The sequence below is a fragment of the Dermacentor albipictus genome, chromosome 2 (genome assembly GCF_038994185.2).
Source record: "Dermacentor albipictus isolate Rhodes 1998 colony chromosome 2, USDA_Dalb.pri_finalv2, whole genome shotgun sequence".
NCBI classification, from domain to species: domain Eukaryota; kingdom Metazoa; phylum Arthropoda; class Arachnida; order Ixodida; family Ixodidae; genus Dermacentor; species Dermacentor albipictus.
In genome coordinates, this window is record NC_091822.1 from 30,318,037 (window position 1) to 30,337,367 (window position 19,331).

General features: G+C 52.7%; 1 protein-coding gene across 3 annotated transcripts in view; it reads right to left on the minus strand.

Annotated features, from left to right (window-relative positions):
• Positions 1-19,331, minus strand: part of LOC135897748 (unconventional myosin-XVIIIa-like) — a 364,913-nt gene that overhangs the window by 38,178 nt on the left and 307,404 nt on the right. For all 3 annotated transcript variants that reach the window (XM_065426465.2, XM_065426463.2, XM_065426464.2), the window contains exon 22: positions 14,330-14,450. In XM_065426465.2, coding sequence (XP_065282537.2) covers positions 14,330-14,450 — 121 coding nt within the window. The remainder of the gene's footprint in view (positions 1-14,329; positions 14,451-19,331) is intronic.

A 19,331-nucleotide genomic window follows, 5' to 3' on the forward strand; every position in this document is an offset into this window, starting at 1 on the left:
GAACATTCGGCGTATTCGATGAAGGGGACCACGCAACGTCACATGCGCCGCATAGCCTCTCGTGCTTGGTGTGGCGCAAGCGAGCGCGGAATTTTTGCGAGCACTTCCCGAAGTCAGTCCGATGCAGGAATCGCACACACAGTTGCAATTCACAGCACCATTCCCGAACGCTGCAATCCACAGAACGGCGCCCCGTCAGTTGGGGCCACTCCAGTCGGTACAAGGTTTATCCAGGTGGACAGGACAATCGGTATGATAACGGGACGTCAGGACGCAGGGAACGGCAACATAAGCAGCGCGTATTTCGGGAAGCACAGAGATCGGACCGATTAGCCGCGGGAAGGAGCGAAACTTGTACCGGATACATAGCAAAGAACTCGCGCCGCTTCAACAGGCGTCAATCTATCCGGTACGCGTCGACTCGTGTATTTGTGGCCAGCGCTCCACGACGGCTTGTGGCCGGTTACCACATCGGCCCGTGCCGAATTTCCGACAAGGCCACACTACCTAGACCATTAAGCCTAATCGGCGCCACTTCGCCGCGCGTCGGCGACTGAAGCACAGGCGTATCTACCAGGGATGGGGGAACTTGCCTCCCCCCCCCACCGCTGTCAAAAGTGGAGGGGAAAAGTAAGGTGCCCCCCATCCCCCCCTCCTACACACACACACACACACACACACACTTTTGAAAGCGGGCACTTTAGGCTGCACGCTGTGGAGGTGGGTTTGCACAAGGCTCATCCTACGAGCAACGGTCAGGAAAGGGCACGACGCTCCTCCACTCCGCAATGCACAAAGGTGCTACGGCAGGGTTCGTCGACTCACCGACACGGCGCAGAGAAGAGTCAGATCGCCCACAAACGCGGGTTTATTCACGCAAGATACAGCATAGTGCGACAGTCATGGCACTTTTGGGCAATGGCTCACCGCAAGACCGATCGCTAAGGCTCATCAGGAAATGGTCCACCAAGCGGGAGAACGAGAATTCCCGGCAGCAAGGTCCCGTATAACCTACTCGCTGCGGGCCTGTGCATATCTGCCGTGGCGATAAAGCGCTCAGCGGAAGAGCGTTCGGGCGGAGAGGGCGCCTGGGGCGGCCACTCGAGAAGCCAGTCGGGGCACGTCCCGGTGACACTTGCTCGAGTGGCCCCGGTCGGGAGAAGCATGGTTCGTGCGGGAAATAAGCTCTGGCGCGTTAGCCGTGTCCGCCACGTTGCTGTTATAGCGGCGTCTCTCAGAGATTCAGCTGAGCACAACGCGCAAGCTGGGGGACGAGGCATGGGAAGGCACCTCAATACCCACTATGCGGCAATGCCCAACAAAACTACAAGTGAAGCTATTTTTTTTTTCAATACAGTGATCACATAAGTAACGCTTTTCTTTGCAACGCTTACTCTGCTTGGACAGCAAGGATTGTCATTTGTGTCTTCTCGGGGTGCCATGTGGAGGATGATGCCTGGCGCTGACAGTTGCCGCCCTAACAAACTTTGAACTTGCGCCATGCACAGTTTTTGGGACCGCTATATCTCCGTATTCGAAAATACAATCCCCTAGCTACATTTAACAGGCGGGGGAGGTCCGGATAAAGTATTATAATCAGCCTCGCCCAATGAATTGTGTACCGTACGGCATGAAATTGTACCATTATAAAAATGCTGGAACTATTCAATCCCTGTCCAGAGCTAGCCTACATCTCAGTATCTTATCACCATCTAAAATCTAACCAAACCGCTTACAGGTACAACTGTCGAATTTCATTGTGTAATCACGACTTATCGTAGATAAACTCGTGAAAGTGACTTTGGTCGAACGTGCAGAGCCCTTTCAGTACCAACAGAATGCTGATGAATTTTAAAGAGCAAGCTGTCTTTAGAGATCTCCCCAGCCCTGTCACGCGAACAGTGTAATGCCTTCTACCTGCAGAAGAACGCGTAATTTGCAAAGTTGAATAATTTAATCAGTGTGATAGTGTAAATGTAGATGATTGATAGCTTTTAAGCATAAGAAGTAACTTAAAGCAAAAAAAATACACAGAGATACCCACAGAGATACATATGGTTCCTTAGAAAATGCATGGGGAAGCTTATAGTAGCAGTGGGTCAAGTTAATTTGGGGGTGGGAGAACTTGAAATTTTTGAATAGGCCAAGTTAAAATCTGTGGGTGGCGCAATGTGAAATCAAACGCTGCTGCGCGACATTCGAGTTGTGAATACCTCGCAGGCAAGCGAGCGAGTTGAGACACTCGGCGAGTTTTCATTGGGCCGCACCGAGGCGCAGTCAGAACGAAGGCGAGAGCTTGCGTGAACGAGGAACGCGCGCATAGCACACAGCCTTGCAAGAACCACAGCGAGGGTGACATGCCATCGCGGCGATGCACTCTCCCCTCATGCAATGCCTCACGAGCTACTGCGGCAGCTCGTGTTCCCTTTCGACCGCTCTGCTCTGTCGAGGCGCGCTCATGCCCGGCGTTCCAGCTCAATTGGTACAAATGCATTCAAGGGGTCGGATGCGGCAAGAAAATCTGAGAATTGTCTACTAAAGCCTAAGCATTTCTTTGCCACCGGAAAGGCCGTGGGTAGACGTGCATAAGCTAGAAAAACCAAGTAAGCAATACTAAGCAAGAACGAAGTCACAGCCGAGTTAAACAAAGCTTACACGTTAGTAGATCAATTCTCTGAATTTCTGTAGCTTTTATTGCGACAGCAATTAAATGGACACTCCAGGCGTATTTCTGCCATCGGCATCCACGTGAGGTTCCGCATAAAGTCCAAGGGCGATAAAATCGTCGTCGCGCTCTTCATGCTGTATACGTGCCAGTGAAAGCTTGCGAGGGTGCGCTGGCGAACGCGGTTTAAAGGGACACTAAAGGTTAGTACTAAGTGAACGTGGACTGTTGAAATACAATCCCAGAAATCTCGAAACGCTTGTTTCGTGCCAAGGAGAGACTTATTTTAACAGAAAATGCGTTCTGAAGCGTCCGCCTACCTCTAGCGCAGTTCAAATCGCCCGCCCTCCGATCGAGGAGTACTGACATCATGGTCTCATAGTGACGTTGCGCCATCGGTGAGTAGAACGGCGTCCGCAGACGGCGCTACGGCTTTTCTGCGCAAAACGCAAACGCGCGGCCAGAAACGGAGCCAAGACAGAGCCGACAGCAGAGCGAAAGCGGGAGTATGGTGCCTATAGCGGAAGGAGAAACGCGCGACCATAAGCTGGTACTTCATTCTATCATGCAAACTTCGACGCCCGTCGCAATGGACCCTGACACCGACAGATTGGCTCGCGATGGTGGGCTCAACTTCAGCGATTTGAGCACTGACGAGCGCGACCTGCTGCTGAGGGCTCGCGTTGCCGGCGTCGTTGCGTACTACGACGGCGGCCTCGACACCGGCTCTGCGGAGCGGGAAAGCAACGAGGGCTTCCCACGACATCACAAGGACGTGGCATTCTCCCTGCTTGTTCGAAATGAAAGTTTCGCGAGCCAGCAGAACCCGCACAGCACGACGCGATAACGAAACTACTGAAACTCGAAAGCGTGCGCGGTGCAGAGTCGAGCGAAAACGAAACGTTTCGACCACCCGTATACTAGAAGGGTAACGTCAATATGTTATTTTTTCTTAGAATCAAATAGACGCAAACAACTAGCATTTTCTTCCGTCTTATAATCGAATGAAATTATATTTTCAATACGAGTAGTTGAGTATTAGTAACACAAATTATGAGGAGTGCTTTCGTCATCGAGCTAGTACCAGAATGTCGCTGGGGGGTCTCAAATCGTGTCATGCATTTACCTCAATTTCTCGGTTACTAAAGCTCTGTTCGCGATTATGTTGACGCCTTAGACGTTCTAGAACATTGCTCTACCACTTTAACTTGACTTTCTGGTAACCTTTAGTGTCCCTTTAACTCGCGTGCGCGAGCGCGGAACGTGGGCAGGAAGCGTTCCCTCTCCTGTGGCGCGCGAGGCAGGGGGGTCGGTCACGCGAGGGAGGAGGGGCGTTCTTCTCCGGCGGCTGCTAGGGCACTTCGATGTCCTCCGCTCCGCACAGAGTGGAGACAACTGCGGCGCTGAGCGCGCGATCGGCGGACGCCGTAGTAAACGCCGCCGGGACGCGTTGCCGGCGCTCGTGTGTCTTGAAAGTGATCTACGATGTTTGCAGACTGCGCAGGGGTGCCCGTAGCTTCGTACGCGCTGAGCTTTCGGTAGTTCGTGTTTACCTGTGCGCGCGTGACACCATGTTTGTCAATTTAGTTAAAACACATTGGTGGGCTAGTTGGTTTGAATCTATGATAGAATGTGCAAGCGCGACTGAACAAGGACGTAGAAAGAAGCAGACACACAAATACAGCGCTGTCTCTGTGCGTCTGTTTCTTCCTACGTTCTCGTTTAGTCACGCTTACACATTCTACCATTGTTAATTTAGTTAGTAAACGAACGTTTACAAGTTCATACGGCCGCTAAAACTACTATCCTTACTTCGCACAACTATCCACTAATTTGCTATCGCAATCGGTGCTTCGCCTTTCGGGCGAAACTGGAACAATTTTTCTAAAGGCATGTGTCACTTCTGACCTTGACGATTTCATTTTAACGCGGTTGCTAAATGAGCGCTACACTATTACTTGTTTCCTGGCAGGAGCAAATACAGCAATGTCTTGTATTTTCAAAAAAATGAAGGCCACTTTTTGACGAGGTGTTCCGAAAATTTGCACTGTGCAGGTTGCGTATGTGTTCTGAAAACAATTACTGAATAGCCTTCTTTTTGCAATTTTTATGCGTTATAGACGCCATTTAGCTACATTGCCCCGGTATCCTCGGTAAATTATGCGAGGCGCGGTGCTTAGATTTATTAGAAGTACGAAGCAATGTTCTGGGGGACGAGCGACATATGTTTATTCTGCGTAGGGTCATTGCTGCCCTTTGCAGAAAGTTACTAAAGCGTTCTAGGCTGTAATACTGCCGCTATTCAATATGTTTCCCAGACTGCTAAAAGAACAGCATGAGATACGGTTGAAATTGCGTGAAAATAGCGAGAATCTTAAACGCCGTGCGTTGAGAAAATTTCACGTTCCTGCTTTAAATGCAAGCGTTGCAATTATTTACTAAATACCCGTTTTTCCATGTATTTCCGTCCATCATATGTGATTCATAGCTTGTTTCTCCAGTGTCCTCGGTGAGCTAAACAAGACATCTTGTTCATATCTGGGGAAAATTAGGGTCATGGTACGGCCAGTGTGTAGGCAATGTTCCAAATGAGTGGGCTAAATGCGCATATTCTAGTACAATACCCATGCAAGTGGTCCATAGAGTTACGGTCGGTTTTACGAGCGGTGTAAAACTTAGACGGCTACGCTGGGGGGAGAACTACAACTGAGGTCAAATTTTTGCGAAAATAAGAACAATATGCCAAGTTTGTGTGCGATGGTAAATGCATGTTGATCAAATACAGCGTTAAAAAAATTTGCAGTTTCGCCCGAAAGGCGAAATACCGATTGCGATTGCAAATAAGTAGATAGCTTCAAGAAGTAAGGGTATTAGTTTCATCGGCCACGTAAACTTGTAACCATTTGCTTACTATAACTAAGTTAACTAGCACGGTGCCACGCGCGCAGGTAAACGTGAACACGCCTCGCTCGATGACCGCGGAAACTCGCTGTCAAAATACTGGAGTGAGGAATCGCGGCAGCAGCAGCGTCGGAATTGACCTTCGTGCATCTGTCACTTCAGCCCGAACGAAACGTCGAAAGCACAGCGCATACGAAGCCATCGGCACTACGCGCACTCTGCAAATATCGCAGATAGCTTCGAAGATGAGGTTTGCGCGGGCGCGAACTTCGGCCACGTCGCCGATCGCTTTCCAAGATAAGCGCACGGCCGCGCCGTAAGCAGCAGCAGCCGCCGGATGCGAACGCCCTCCCTTCCTCGTCTCAGTCCTCGCGCGCGACAGAAGAGGGCGCGCTCCTGGCCCGCCTTCCTCGCTCGCGAATGCGAGATTGAGCCGCATTCGCCGCCTCACCCTCGCATGCTTTCACTCGCACAAACAGCATACGGATCGCGGCGATGATTTTATCGCCCTTGGACTTTATACGTAACCTCACGGCGACGCCGACAGAAGAAATGCATCTGGAGTGTCCATATGATTGCAAATAAAATTGCAAGCAAGCGCTCGAAAGTATCACGCTGTCGCTATTAGCTAGGTCTTTCGATGTCCCAAGAGAACTCTGCGTTTCAGTTATTTTATACTGACATTCTTCCGGTTTGGACACCGACAGGGTAGGCCACGTTTCTTAGGTGGCCTCGAGAAGAGGTCTTTAATCCCATGGTTCCAGTCCGCATTCTTCGTCTACGCTCTTACCAGCTTGAGTGCTTCACCTTCCGAGCAAGTGAGCGCAGTTTCGCTCAGTTTTGAGCTCGTCAGGACATTTTTCGGCACTCTGTTTGCGGCGTCGGAAACAAATGCTATGCCTGACGTTAGGCTTGGCTACGTTACCGGCATCCGAGCCCGGTTAAAGCCCGGTGCTATGACAGCACTATCTAGTCTAGTACCACCATTGCACAACGTGGAAGTTCATGTCTTCTCTCGGCGACACCAGGCGGAGAGGAGCTTATGGATGAAGCGTCCGCAGCTGCATCTGTGACTGAAGACTCGAAAAGGCAAGCTCGAACGCTGCATGCGTTCCCAGCTTCTACAGAAGTCATGCAAGAAGCTAGACGCCAGAATGCACGTGAAGAAATCCACAACAAACGACGAACAGGAACGACGTGAGCAGTTCGACGATGATGCTCCCATACGAAAGGCAGCCAATCTCCAAGCCGAATGGTCCAGCCATGAACCTGAAGAAGGCTTTGAAGGAGACGGATTATGGGAATGCGCCACAGCCCGCTCCAAACGAAAGGCGGTCCAACGTGAACAGGGGATTCAACAAGACCGGCGAGGGCTGTCGAGCGAACCGAACTTGGCTGCTTCGTTTCCGCCATACGGCCTTGGGAACGACGCATTATCGTTTCCGCCATACGGCCTTGAGAACGACGCATTATCGTTTCGCTTAAAGCCCGTGAGGTAAAACGGGCCATAGCGCGCTGTCGCACAGGAAGTTGGCTCAGCATCAACTGCTGCGGTTCAACGACCCATCGAACACCTTCACAGTGTAAACGTGCGACGAAAGACGGGCATGAAATTTACTAAAGCTGAATACCCTCGAAAATCCGTCGGCGCCACCTCTCCCAGTGTCTGTGCACCAGGTTCAGAGAGAGGGCATGTCACGTGGTGTTATTGTCACAGAGTTGCATGCCCGCGCACCTCTCGAGTGGGCCGACATTGCCACCGCAGCCGCAACGCTGCTTGCACGGCGATGAGGGAGAGCGCTCCCCATTGTCCCTGAACCCGCCCGACGGGTTGATCACGTGTGTCGGCCGAGCGCGGCGGAGGTACGAGGCGGCTCGGCGAGCGGCAGAGCAGCTTGGAGGACGAAGGAACGAGGTCGTGCACCGGGGGACAGCTAAAGACGTGGTCGGCAGGCTGAGATCTCCAGGCCGAAGCCTTCGCCGGTCGAGCGACAGACGGTGCAAGTCCGTCAGGATCTTCGGCAGCGAGGTTGCAGCAGCCCGGCACTCTTCAGATCGGGACCTCGGCAAGCACGCCCCAGATAAGCCTCGTGTTCCGGGCCGCTATCAAACTTTCCGCCGGACTCTCTTTTCCAATCGCGTTTAATCTTTCATTTGTTTAGCCATCGAGGGTTAATTATTGTATGTTCTGTTAGTGTAGTGCTTGCTGTATTTATTGTCGCGTGTATTTTGTATTTGTGTCGCGTATTTTATTTGTATTTCGCGAGTGTTAGTGGTTCCCACGTGGTGGGCTTAGTGTCGCGCGAGTGGCGTCAGGGCGTGTGCTGTGTGACCCGCACGCTCTCCGCGAACTAGGCCCCGCTACTGGTAATTTGTATGTTTTTCGAGTATGTCTCGGACATGATCTTATTGTATTAAATTGAGTGTGTGTGTTGTACGACGTCGCCTCCCGTCTCATGCCTCTGGTTCACGGTCGATCAGGCGTGGACCTTATCGCCGGTCAGCAGTCGAACCCTCACTAAACGCACGCGGGGTGGGTTTGTTGTCGCCCCATCCCCCCCGGTTCGGAGAGTGCGAATTGCCCCACCATTCAATCCTTGACAGTTATATATGGCTGCGCACCCGGTGAGACATCGGAGACGCTGGCTAAAAGCACTTGATAGAATGTGCAGGTACTTCTTAGCCTGCCCTATGGGAAAGATCGGCCAGGTGTTGATTACAATCGCGTCATCTGGTCCTTCTCGATACGTGAAATACTGAAATTTTTCTCAAGAATGTTATCCCCTATGAGCCGCGAGCCGTGGTGTGTTTCCTGTGCGACGGGTTGGGCCATAAGCAAGATGTGCGCCCTGAGGAGAGTGCAGTGCGCCCTCGTTGTGTCTTTCAGCATGAGGAACCTCCTGAACCGTGCCCCCCGACGGACAAGAAATATACCACTGTAACTGCGAGGAGGACGGTCACTTGACTACAGACGCTACGGGCCCACAGCGCAAGCTTTTCGCGAAACACGCTAAGGCAACAAAAGGACCACAGTCCCCCAGTACAATAAAAAAAGGCAAGAATGTCAAGTCGTCTACAGTCAATCAAAATATTTACCTAACGGCGGAACTGGAAGCCGTAAACCCGAGAAGGCACGCTCGAAAACTAGAACAACAAGCAAGCCCCCGGATTCTGGTGCTCAGTTGTCAACATCACAGCCTTCCTTCTCTGGTGTCCTACGCTTCGGTAACCTCTGGTGCTTAGAAGACTTTGAAGAAAACGTCTCGGTTCAGTTCGCGGTACGGAGAATAGATCGCAAAGCGGTCGCAGCAGATCGAGATGGAAACTGAAGTCAGCACCCGTGATGCACACGTGGATCGTCGTGGCTACCGATCAAATATACACCCCAAATGGTGTACATTTGCCTAAGAGTGTACGCCAAAACGAAAGCTCTGCCTAAAGGTAGTGCGGCCGAAGCCGTTAAATTGTCCGTCGAGAACATCCCCCTGCGACATGGTGCCCCAGAATTCCTCGTCACCGACAAGGGAACGACCTTCACTGCAGAGCTCACCCAAACCATTTTGCAATATAGCCGGACGGGCCACAGGAGGACCACCCGCAGACGAATGGTCGGAGTAGCTTGAAGAAGACCCTCACCGACGTGCCTGCAATGTGCGTCGACGTCGAACACAAGACGTGGGATGCCGTCGTGCCGTACGTTACCTTCGATTACAACGCGGCGGTGCAAGAAGCAACTCAAATGACGCCGTTCAAGCTGGTTTACGGAAGGAACCCGACGACGACTTTCGACGCCATGCTACCGCACGTCACCGACGAAGAGAGTCCCGACGTCACCGCCTATCTCCAGCGCGCCGAAGAATCTTGACAGCTCGCTCGACTGCGGATCAAGAACCAGCAGAGAACCGACAGCCGACACTACAACGTTCGACGACGCCACGTCGAGTACCGTCCCGGCCAACGTGTTTCGGTTTGGACCCCAGTACGTCGATGAAGACTTAGCGAGAAGCTTTTACGCCGCTATTTCGGACCCTACAAGACCACCCGACGCATTGACGCACTGGACTATGAGGTCTTGCCAGACGGCATTTTGCAATCACAACGGCGCCGCGCACTACCTGAAGTCATCCACGTGGTGCGCCCTAAGCCTTTCTACACCCCCTGACAAAGTTAGGGACATTGCTATTTTGTTATTGTTTTTTTTTCTTTATTATGAGTGGGTTTGTTTTCGGTTTCGTGTTTGTAGCATCGGGACGATGCTTTTTATCAGGGGGGTATTGACATGTGAACTTGTTTATTAGGTGACGTACTGTGCTTCACCGTCTAACAAACGTTTATTGCTCAGAGCAGGACGCGCCTGCATGTATCGGAAGTTTCTCGGATGTTAACGCTGGTTCTATCCACTGTCTGTTGTCATCGAACGTTGTGTAATATAATTGCATGTACGCGCGACGCGAATTGTGCAGTACTTTCTAGAAGACACACGGGCACCAGCGATTACTCTGGAACCTTTGATGCCTTATGTATAAAAGCCGACGTTCTTATCTAGACCTCAGAATATACAGCACACCTCACAATACGCTCACCAGGCCTCAAGCCCTCACGTTCAGAATGCTTCAAACCAACACGTACCTCACGCAGAAGAGACTACATGACTACATGCCTGAGCTATACACATCATATTGCGAAAATTGCCATAGCACACTCGACGCACATCCCTTGCTCTGGCCGTGTGGTCGGACCCACGCAAACAAGGATCACGACTCCGCCAGGCTACAAGAAGCATTACGCAGCACGGACCTGGCGGAGCAGCTCTGGGCCGTCCAGCGAGCCCACGACGCGGCCAGGCAGTTACGTGGGAGTAGCCCGCTCCATGGGGCCCTAGCTCGCAGGACCTTTCAGTAAAGTCCATCCATCCATCCATCCATCCACCCATCCATCCATCCATCCATCCATACATCCATCCATCCGTCCATCCATCCATCTTGGGAATTTTGACGATCGCCGACTGTGTTCGCCGCTATCGCTGTGCTTTGAGTGTAGCCTGCTTTTGAGGGCACAGGTTTGACCAATAAAATGCTAGTTTCGTGATTCACAGTTTTACGGCTGTATTATTCACCGTCGCCACTACGTCACAATAATCCGCAATATATATATATATATATATATATATATATATATATATATATATATATATAGAGAGAGAGAGAGAGAGAGAGAGAGAGAGAGAGATGGGGGGGAGGGGGGGAGTCTACCCAGTCTCGAGAAACAGTTGGTACGACACTGAAGTTACGCTTTGGTGCCAAATGGGCGCACATTTATTTGTAGCACCCAGAAAAACGTGTGTACGGGATGGCAACAATGCTGACGGCGGCCGTCACGCAGTACGATGGCCTCCCGTAATTGCCGACGCCCATCGTTAGAGAGTTTTAGATTAGGGGACGCGAGCCGCTTGCGTCCCTATAATCTAAAGCTCTCTGTTATCGAGAGACCACTTTGGATTAGCACGGCAAGCGCGAAAGTGTCACGTGACTGCATAGTGGGCTGCACACATTTATGCGGGAGGGCGGGGGGCGTCGCGCGAGTGTATTCTTTTTTTTCAAATTTAAATAGTGAATTTGAAGTATGCCTTTACAAGAAGACAAATACAGAAGGAGGTCTCATAGTCGAAAGACTGAATGCGAGACCTCCCGTTTATACGCAAATCGAAGTATGTTCTTGCTGTGCACAAAGGGTTGGAACGTAGATGTTCTGTACTGTGTAATAGCTCGTAGAAAAGACGTATTAGCACTAGTCGGTCGCTTACTCGGCAGACCGTCGCGAAACGTTCAATTTGGAACATTCGTGCGTTGTCCGTGTAGTCGCCGCTTCCCATATGCTTCGGTGCAACTGATCACAGTGTGCGTCCGTTCACTCGTTCTTGATACGTTGGCGACAGAGGGGGCGTAAGTTTGCGTGACAATTGGGGTGGATGTGTGTAGATAACGAGTGAGAAACTTACTACATGCCAAATATGCGACGCTACTCCCTCCTTTGTCCCCGTATAACTAGCGACACTCACTCGTGCAGACGTTCCGCGGTTCGAGTCCTTTCTTTGGAGCGCTGGCGGATGAGTGATCTCCTTTTTTTTTTTTAAATCCTCGAGGAAAACCGTGCGTACCGAAGCACCGGCAACACAGGCGGCCCTCGTGTAGCAGCGACCCGCGAACTCGGCCCCACAGATTCATTCCGTTTCTTAATATTACTGCTTTTTGGAGCCAACCACTGCACGCGTCTTGCCTCTGCCGCTCCACGTTTTGCAGCACGAACGAAACACAGAGCGACAGCGAACATCGAGTTGCATTTCCGACAGCCGATCACAGGACAGAAGCGGCAATAGTTTCGCGTTCGCGCGCTTTGGCAGCGTGCCGCCGAAAGTGCCACCTCGTTTCCCTATAGAGCAACCTGCTCCGCGAAAAGAGCGCACACGCAGGTACGACACCGCGTGGTGGCGCTGTATAGGGCGTCGAGCTCGGTGCAATCGGATCGTTACTTTCAATCGCGGCAGAAACCGGGGGCAACGCGATTTCCACAACCACGGGCGTCGTCGCCGCGCGCCAATCGCGAGAGAAATCGCGCCCCGCCGTTGCTGCTTAAGGTGTCATTTTCCGACAAGACATTATTACTCACGGCTCGAGCGAATAAACACTATTATGGTGAGCTGTAATTAGGCGTTCAGCTTACAATTAGTAGTTTCCGACAACTTGTTGCGACTGCACAGCCGAAGACAGCCAGTATACAAAGTTCGTCCTTCACTCGCGACACACACACAAAAAAAAGAAGAAGAAGAAAGCGACAGCGGTGGCATCGAGGGCCCCGAGATGTACCGGAAGATGCATGAGAGTTCCACAGAATGATGTTCATAAAATAACGAGAAGCGTTTTCAGAAGAAAGTAGCACATGGGTGACAGATGGATTTAGAACTGCAAATTTCAAAATACCAGGAGATTGGGCCACGTCCCAATTAAAGCTGCTGCGCACGTGCGAATACACGAAGATTTTGAAAGCGAGCTAATTAGTCAGTTAAATGCGACTGCGCACAAAGTCTAGTCAATGCTGCGAAAAAGAAGGAGCGGTCCTAAGTCAGCTTGCAGCGTCGTCTCCTTGCTCTCTCGATACTCTGTACTCAATGCGTTTGATAATGATCTACAAAGCTGCCCAACAAGAGGTTCGCCTGAACACAACTTCAACCCGCCTCTCACCGCTAGAAATACGTTAGGGGAAAAAAACAGTGTACCACGAAAGCAAGAAAAAAAGACAATTCGCCGAATCGGGCACCACGCAAAACTACAACGGAACCATTGAACGCACATCACAAGCGTGACACTCGTTCATCGCCGGCAAAGAACACCTCGCGCGGCCCTGGACGAACGCCAGTCCGTGGCTCTCGTAAATCGGTGCCGAGTGCCGTCCAGCGAGCCCTCGGCCTCGGTGGCCAGCCCGGCAGCCGAACCCCGCGAAGCGGGCACGCGACACGACGAGGGCCGAAACGGGCCGCGGCTCCTCGGCGCACAGCTCGAGGCGCGCTTTCCGCGTGCGCACATTCGCGACGACCGGTCAAGATCGAGGAATTAAAAGAAAAATGGAAAGGAGCAAGAACGAAATAGTGGAGCCGACGATGAGTTACGAACATCCGCGTGCACTGTTCTCGTGGTTTACAGCTGATGGGGGAGCGTTAAGGTATACGGGCGTGTGCGAAGCGAGCGCTAGCGACCTTGGCGGCGCATCTACCGGCAGAAAAGACGAAGGCGCGCTTCAACGACCGCAGCCGTCAATCGGCAACGACGACTCTTTTCGAGGTGGCCTCTCGTCACCGTCGCCGACGACGCCGAGGCGGTGACGAAAGCACTTCCCGACTGGGAACGCTCCCCGCCCGAGTCACGACGTAATCCGCGGCGTCATAACGGCAACCGCGGGGACGGACGAATGCGCGCGCAACCCGACCTTCGGGTCTGGCTAAGAGGCGCGAACACCGTTTCGCGACAAATTAACGCGAGCCAGCTTGTCAAGAAAGGCACGCGAGGCGTCGAAAGACGAGCCTGCGCGTGTGTTATACATAGCACAACGACTAAGTCGCTTGCGCTCTTCGTTGCTCGAAAAATACGTGACCGCATCGGAGGCGGTGTCACAGGTGAACGAAAAAGAACGCGCTGAGAAAAAAAAAAGAAACAAGGCTGCCGTGCTGCCGTTCGGGTTTTTCAAGTGTACCGCGCCGAGACTATATAGTGCGCGCGGAATGAGGAAGCGCTCAGCCACTGTCGATACAATTCTAAACGAGCGAAAACTCTTACATTCTGTTTCGCAACGCTTCTTTTTTTTCCGTGCCAGTCCTTTCTTATACCATCTGTTCTAGAGCTCAGCGCAAAAACTTGAGTTGTTCGCCTCTGCTCCATTATCTTTTTTTTTTTTTGTGCACAGGCATACAGGCGAACTGAAGAAATTACCATTCTAATCCTCAAGAATAGCCAGGCTTGGTCAAGGGTGCGATGGTAATCTGGCGCTATCCTCATCGACGACAGAACCGTCTTTTCTTGCCGGCTCAATAGTTTACGCGTGCTTGCACGGTATTTGCATTCGGTAAAGAGACACCCGCGATCCGGCTTCTATAAAAATAAACCATCGCTGAATTAAATCACCGCGCTACTGCGAGTCTTCCGCCCGTTCTGTCTCGAGTCGTTGCGCCGAGAACGGCCGGGCCCGAACCGGACACCTCGCAAACCTCCTCACCGGCGGCGTCGTCTTCGTCCGACACCTCCCCGTTGAGGTCGGCCGAGGAGCGCAGCATGCGGCTCTCCATGGCCTCCATCTCCATGCGGTCCTTTTGCTGCTGCAGCTGGGAGCAGCGCGCCTGCGCAAGTCGAGGGAAAAGAGAGCAGAAAAGAACGCAGTCGGCATTAGTATAGGCTAACGAGCACATGCAGCCCATGGACTATCTAAAAAAATAAAAGAATGTAAAAGTGTGCAGTTGGGGCGAAAATCGTTCGCCCAACCCTTGCTCTCGCCGACGTTATGCGAGTTAACGCAGTTCACTGAACAAAAGACTCCTCCCAATGCCGTCTAATACCACTCGAATTACGTTTGTAATGCGCAAAATGCGCTGAAATGAATTACCAGGGAGCTTGGTAATCTCGTAAATTTATCAGCTAGCGTTCTGCCGCGAATCACCCTGAAGACTCGAACAAACTTCGGGCAGCATTACTCTGAAGCAACGTTGGACGAACTTTAGTGCATCGTTAAAAAAAGCGTAGTTGACACAGCAATAAATCGGGAAACCCGACAGTGTCCAGAAGAAATGGCGACCGAGTCGGCCAGAGTGCACATTGCGCTGTGGAAAACCGAGGCACCGGAGGCCAGCTGGGACTGTGCACTGGGACCGTGCAAGTCCGCTTCTCATTTGCAGAGAACTTCGACCGCGCGGGTTGTTTGTTAACGTGCACCTAAGTCAGACTGCAGGATCTTTTTTTTTTTGCACTTCGCCCCGTATGGAAAAATGAGATAGCTGCGACCGCGAATCGAACCCGCGACGTGACTCCGTGCTTAGCAGCAGGACGCCGCTGCACCCGAGTCACCGTCGAAGTTGCCTCACGACAGACAGCCGCTGTTCGTTCGAGCCCACAGTCCGAAAGAGGATGCCATCGTGTGTTTCATCTGCCACACGCTCACCTTCGACTGTCTTTCCCTTTAAACATTATAGCAACAGAGAAGAAAAGGAGAATGATGTCATCGTGGGAATACAACAGCCACGGCAGGCTCTCCGCCGAACAAAGGTGCCCTGTGTAAATCAAGGCTGATGATTGTTAGGACGCAAAGGGGAACGGCTCGGAACGGGGCAGGGGACAGAGGCGGCTACGTCGGTGCCGACTGCCAAGAACCCCACGAGTGACAGGCTGGCAAAACAATGATGTCGGTTAAGTAAGCGAGCGAAAGCCAGTGCAGGGTCGAAACGAGAAGGGGGAGCAGGAGCATGGGCTGAAAACACCCTCGACAACGCCAACACAGCCTGGCGTAACTGCGCCAGCGGCGAAGCGCGCCGGGTGCTGGAAGTAGAAAATAGTCAAGAGGGAGGAACCGCGACAGTCAAACGCGGTCGTATAGGAAGCAATCAGTCTCGCTGGCTCGTAATCATCGCCTGTCGGGTTGAAGTGTCGCGTCTGTAGGTGTCGCGTCGTGTCAGAGGGCTGGCGGCGGATAAAGCGTCGTATACGCCGCAGTCAGCGTGCCAAACTGGGTATTCGCGGCGTTCGTAGGGAAGGCCAAGGAAATCGGGGAAAAGCAACGCGCGAGCATCCAGCTGCCGACACGAGGGCGCTTCCACAACCCCGCAGTGGTCGCCCATTTCCGTCTGGCAAGCGACAGTTATCACACGGCAGGCAGGCGTAAATCTTGGCTACCTTGCTGCATTTAAATCTTCATTTTCCCACTGCACCTAATCACGTGTCCCGCCGCCACGAATCCGATTTCCTCGCCTTTGTGTCCGTGCACTGTGCGAAGGTTAATTACGATTTCGCAATTGAAAAAAAAAATTAAAAAATAAACGGGCAGCCTGTACCGGGGACGCAACCGCAGTGGCGTACGCCTTATGCGTGTATTGCTGAGGGTGTATGACACAGAACGGCCTAACCAAATACAGAATTGTCAATTATCCGTTGTTACGTTTCGCCTACGACGCGCGGTAAAGCCGGCGCGGATGCAACGGACGCCGGAGCTTCGTTCAAAGCGGCGGACATTTTGGCCCGTTCGGAGCGGCCGCGACGCATCCCCGCAGAGCGCGTCCCGGCATGTTCAGTGCCACCTGTCTTTGTGTGTGCGTGTGTGTGTGTGCCCACGCTTGTCAAAGCGCGGCAGCCGGGGAGAGGAGCTCCCCAAGTGTGAAGCGAGGAGGTCTGACCGGCGCCGGCCCGTCTGATGCGTCACTACACTCGTCTCAACATGTCTCTCAGCTTGTCCGTGGCCGACGTCACGTGGTCTCATCCCGTGACCTTCCTTCTTGCCCGCGACGCCAAGAGTATAAAAGCAGCTGCCCCCGCACGCCGAGAGAGAGGCTCCGATTTCTTCTGTTGAGTAACGTGCTCTCCCGTCTTTCCACTTCGGTCGACCTGACCGGCCGCTCTTTTGCGATGCTAGAATAAACAAGTTGTTCTGTTAGCAGTCGACTCATGCTTTGCCAGGACCTTCGGATGCTTCCAGTGATGCCCCAGGCGGCCAGGCCAACGCTACCCTTGGGGCTTGCGACCCATTTGCAACAACTCGTGCCAGCGGTGCGACTGCAATAACGGGTGTCAGCACTGAGGTTCCAACACCGTGCATCAGAAAGCTTGGACGCTCAACTTCTCATTGGGGGTCCTACGGTCTAATCTTGAAATGATGCGCGTTCCCAGCGGGCAAGCCATGGTCAAACGTGGTGGGTGCTACGTATATGAGCATCGCTGCCCGAGCCTCTCTACGGCATTTACGGACACTACGTGTGGAACGCGGGCGCGGCATGGCTGAGCAACCGACAAAATTGCGGAAGAACTCTCGATGAGCTCCGCGGTTGGAGCTCTGGAAGAAACGCGACCTCTGGGATCGACAAGCGCATTGCCGAGCTGTACGCGTACGCATCCGTGAACGGCGTTAAGTTCGATTGCGGCGTGCGTGGCGCGACGGCGGTGCCACGTGTGCACGCGACCCGCGCACTACCGGGAGGCGGCGGCTCTTTTGCTCGACGTAACCCGCGCGAAGGCGGTGCGGTTGCGAGCACGGAAGCGACAATGTTGTTTTCGTTGCATGCCGCAAGTGCTGAGCGTGAGCTCAAAAAAAAATGGCTGTGGCTTAGCTAAGGTTAAGCCCAGGATGCGAAGCATACTAGCCTTTATTTTAACGCGACGGCGTTAAGGAGCTCGTGTCGCAGAAAAGCCGGTGTCGTCGGCGTCGGCTCAGGCGTGCGGCGCTTGCTCAGGCGCACATTTCGTTGTCGCGCCGAACGCTGCGTTGCTCGACGCTCACCGCGTCGGATGCGGGGCGCGTAGTCGCTGCGCCGTAGCAAAGCCACCTAGAAACAGTCTCTGTAGCACGCCGCAACCTTCGCTTCTCATTCCAACGAGCAGCTCTGTCTCCAGGAGGCATCTCACCTCGTGAGTGTCTAGCAGAAGCAAGCGCAGCTGCTTATATACCGCCGCGACGCCGCGAGCGACGGCGCGAGTTGGAGCCCCGTTTCTCTTCTGTCGTGACGTCACGGTGTCACGTGGTATTGAAGGCGACACCGCCGCGCCTGAGGAGCTGGGTTGAGCTCTAGTAATATGCTTCGCATAAAAGAAAGAAATGCGGTCATCCTGTGCGGTCCATACCGAAGGGCTTTCCTTCCCCTTCGTAGGTGCAGCAGTCCGAGCACAAAGAGGAGCATTCGGCTCGCGTAAGCAACGCGGCGCCCTCGTTCCCGATTGGGCGAGGGCTACGTCCCAATGCCTCCGCGGATCCTCGCATAACGCACAGATGCTAGCCGTCCACTAGTGCAAACGTTATGTCGGCCAGTCCCACTGGTCCTCGTCAAATGCAATGACTCGCAAACGCCAATCACTTTTTTTGTCAACCGAACAACGCTATCCCGCGGCAGTCGAGAGCACACGCCCGCCTTGTCTCCGCTAGAAATGACCACGCCAGAGAGCGCCAATGCGTGGCTAGGTCAGCTGGCGCCTTCCCACCCGCCATAGAGTTTCCTACAAAAATTACTAGAGGGAACTCTGGCGCTGCAGTCGTTGTCCTACCATGGGAATGATGGGAAGTACATGGGTTTGTCTGGTCTTTGTGCTTGTGGATTCAGACGTTCTTGTGGCTTTGTATATTACGCTATATAAATCTTATTTTCGTATATTTCAGCGCAATCTATATTCTTCGAAGTGCAGAAGACGCCGGGAACGCGTACAATTACTATTAATTGCAACGATTGAGCTTGTCCAGGTGGCCAAGTCGAAACGCGCCAAGCCTCTCTAGGCACTGGCATGCCCGCGATAAATTCATCAGGGCGTTTCATTCGCTTGTCGATACATGCCTCCGTGGCTTAATGATTTCAATATCAGGCTTCTGTGCTAGGATCCCTGTGTTCGAATTCTGCCGTCGGGCAATTTTAATGATGTTTATTTAATTATTTATTACGCAATACACTGTTGAAAATGACGAGTTTACAAAGTCACAAAGCCGTTTGAAGCCAAAAAGACGAAGTTTAGGCAAATCCATGTACTTCCCGTAATTCCTATGCTGGGACAACCGCTCCCATTGCAGTTCCCGTAGACACTAGCGCCACAGTTCCCTCCAGTAATTTTTGTAGGAAACTCCATGCCACCCGCATATCGTTTGACCGTCTCCTCAACATAGCAGCCTGCACGCCCGAGTGGGCATTCACTGGGCGCTGCATAAAATAGGCTGCCTCCTTCGAGGACCAAGGCCACGCGAACCACAAGCTGCCCAGAAGGCCGAGGCGATGGGACCGAGAGAGCGGTGCGCGCACGTACTCGGGCCTGTACACAGGCGGCAAATCGCAGCGTGGACATAAGCCCCGCTGCGCCAACGTGGACAGACTGTGCGCGCTGGGCGAAAGCTGGCATTAATACTCGGGACGCCTAACCCACGAGTCACTCGCAGGCCCACCTTATAACCTCCAAGAACTGCCTCCCCGCCACGGTGTTCGATATTCGAGGGTAATTCAAACTTTTCAAAGGCACGTTCCCCTCTAGAACTCGTGCTTTTTAAAACT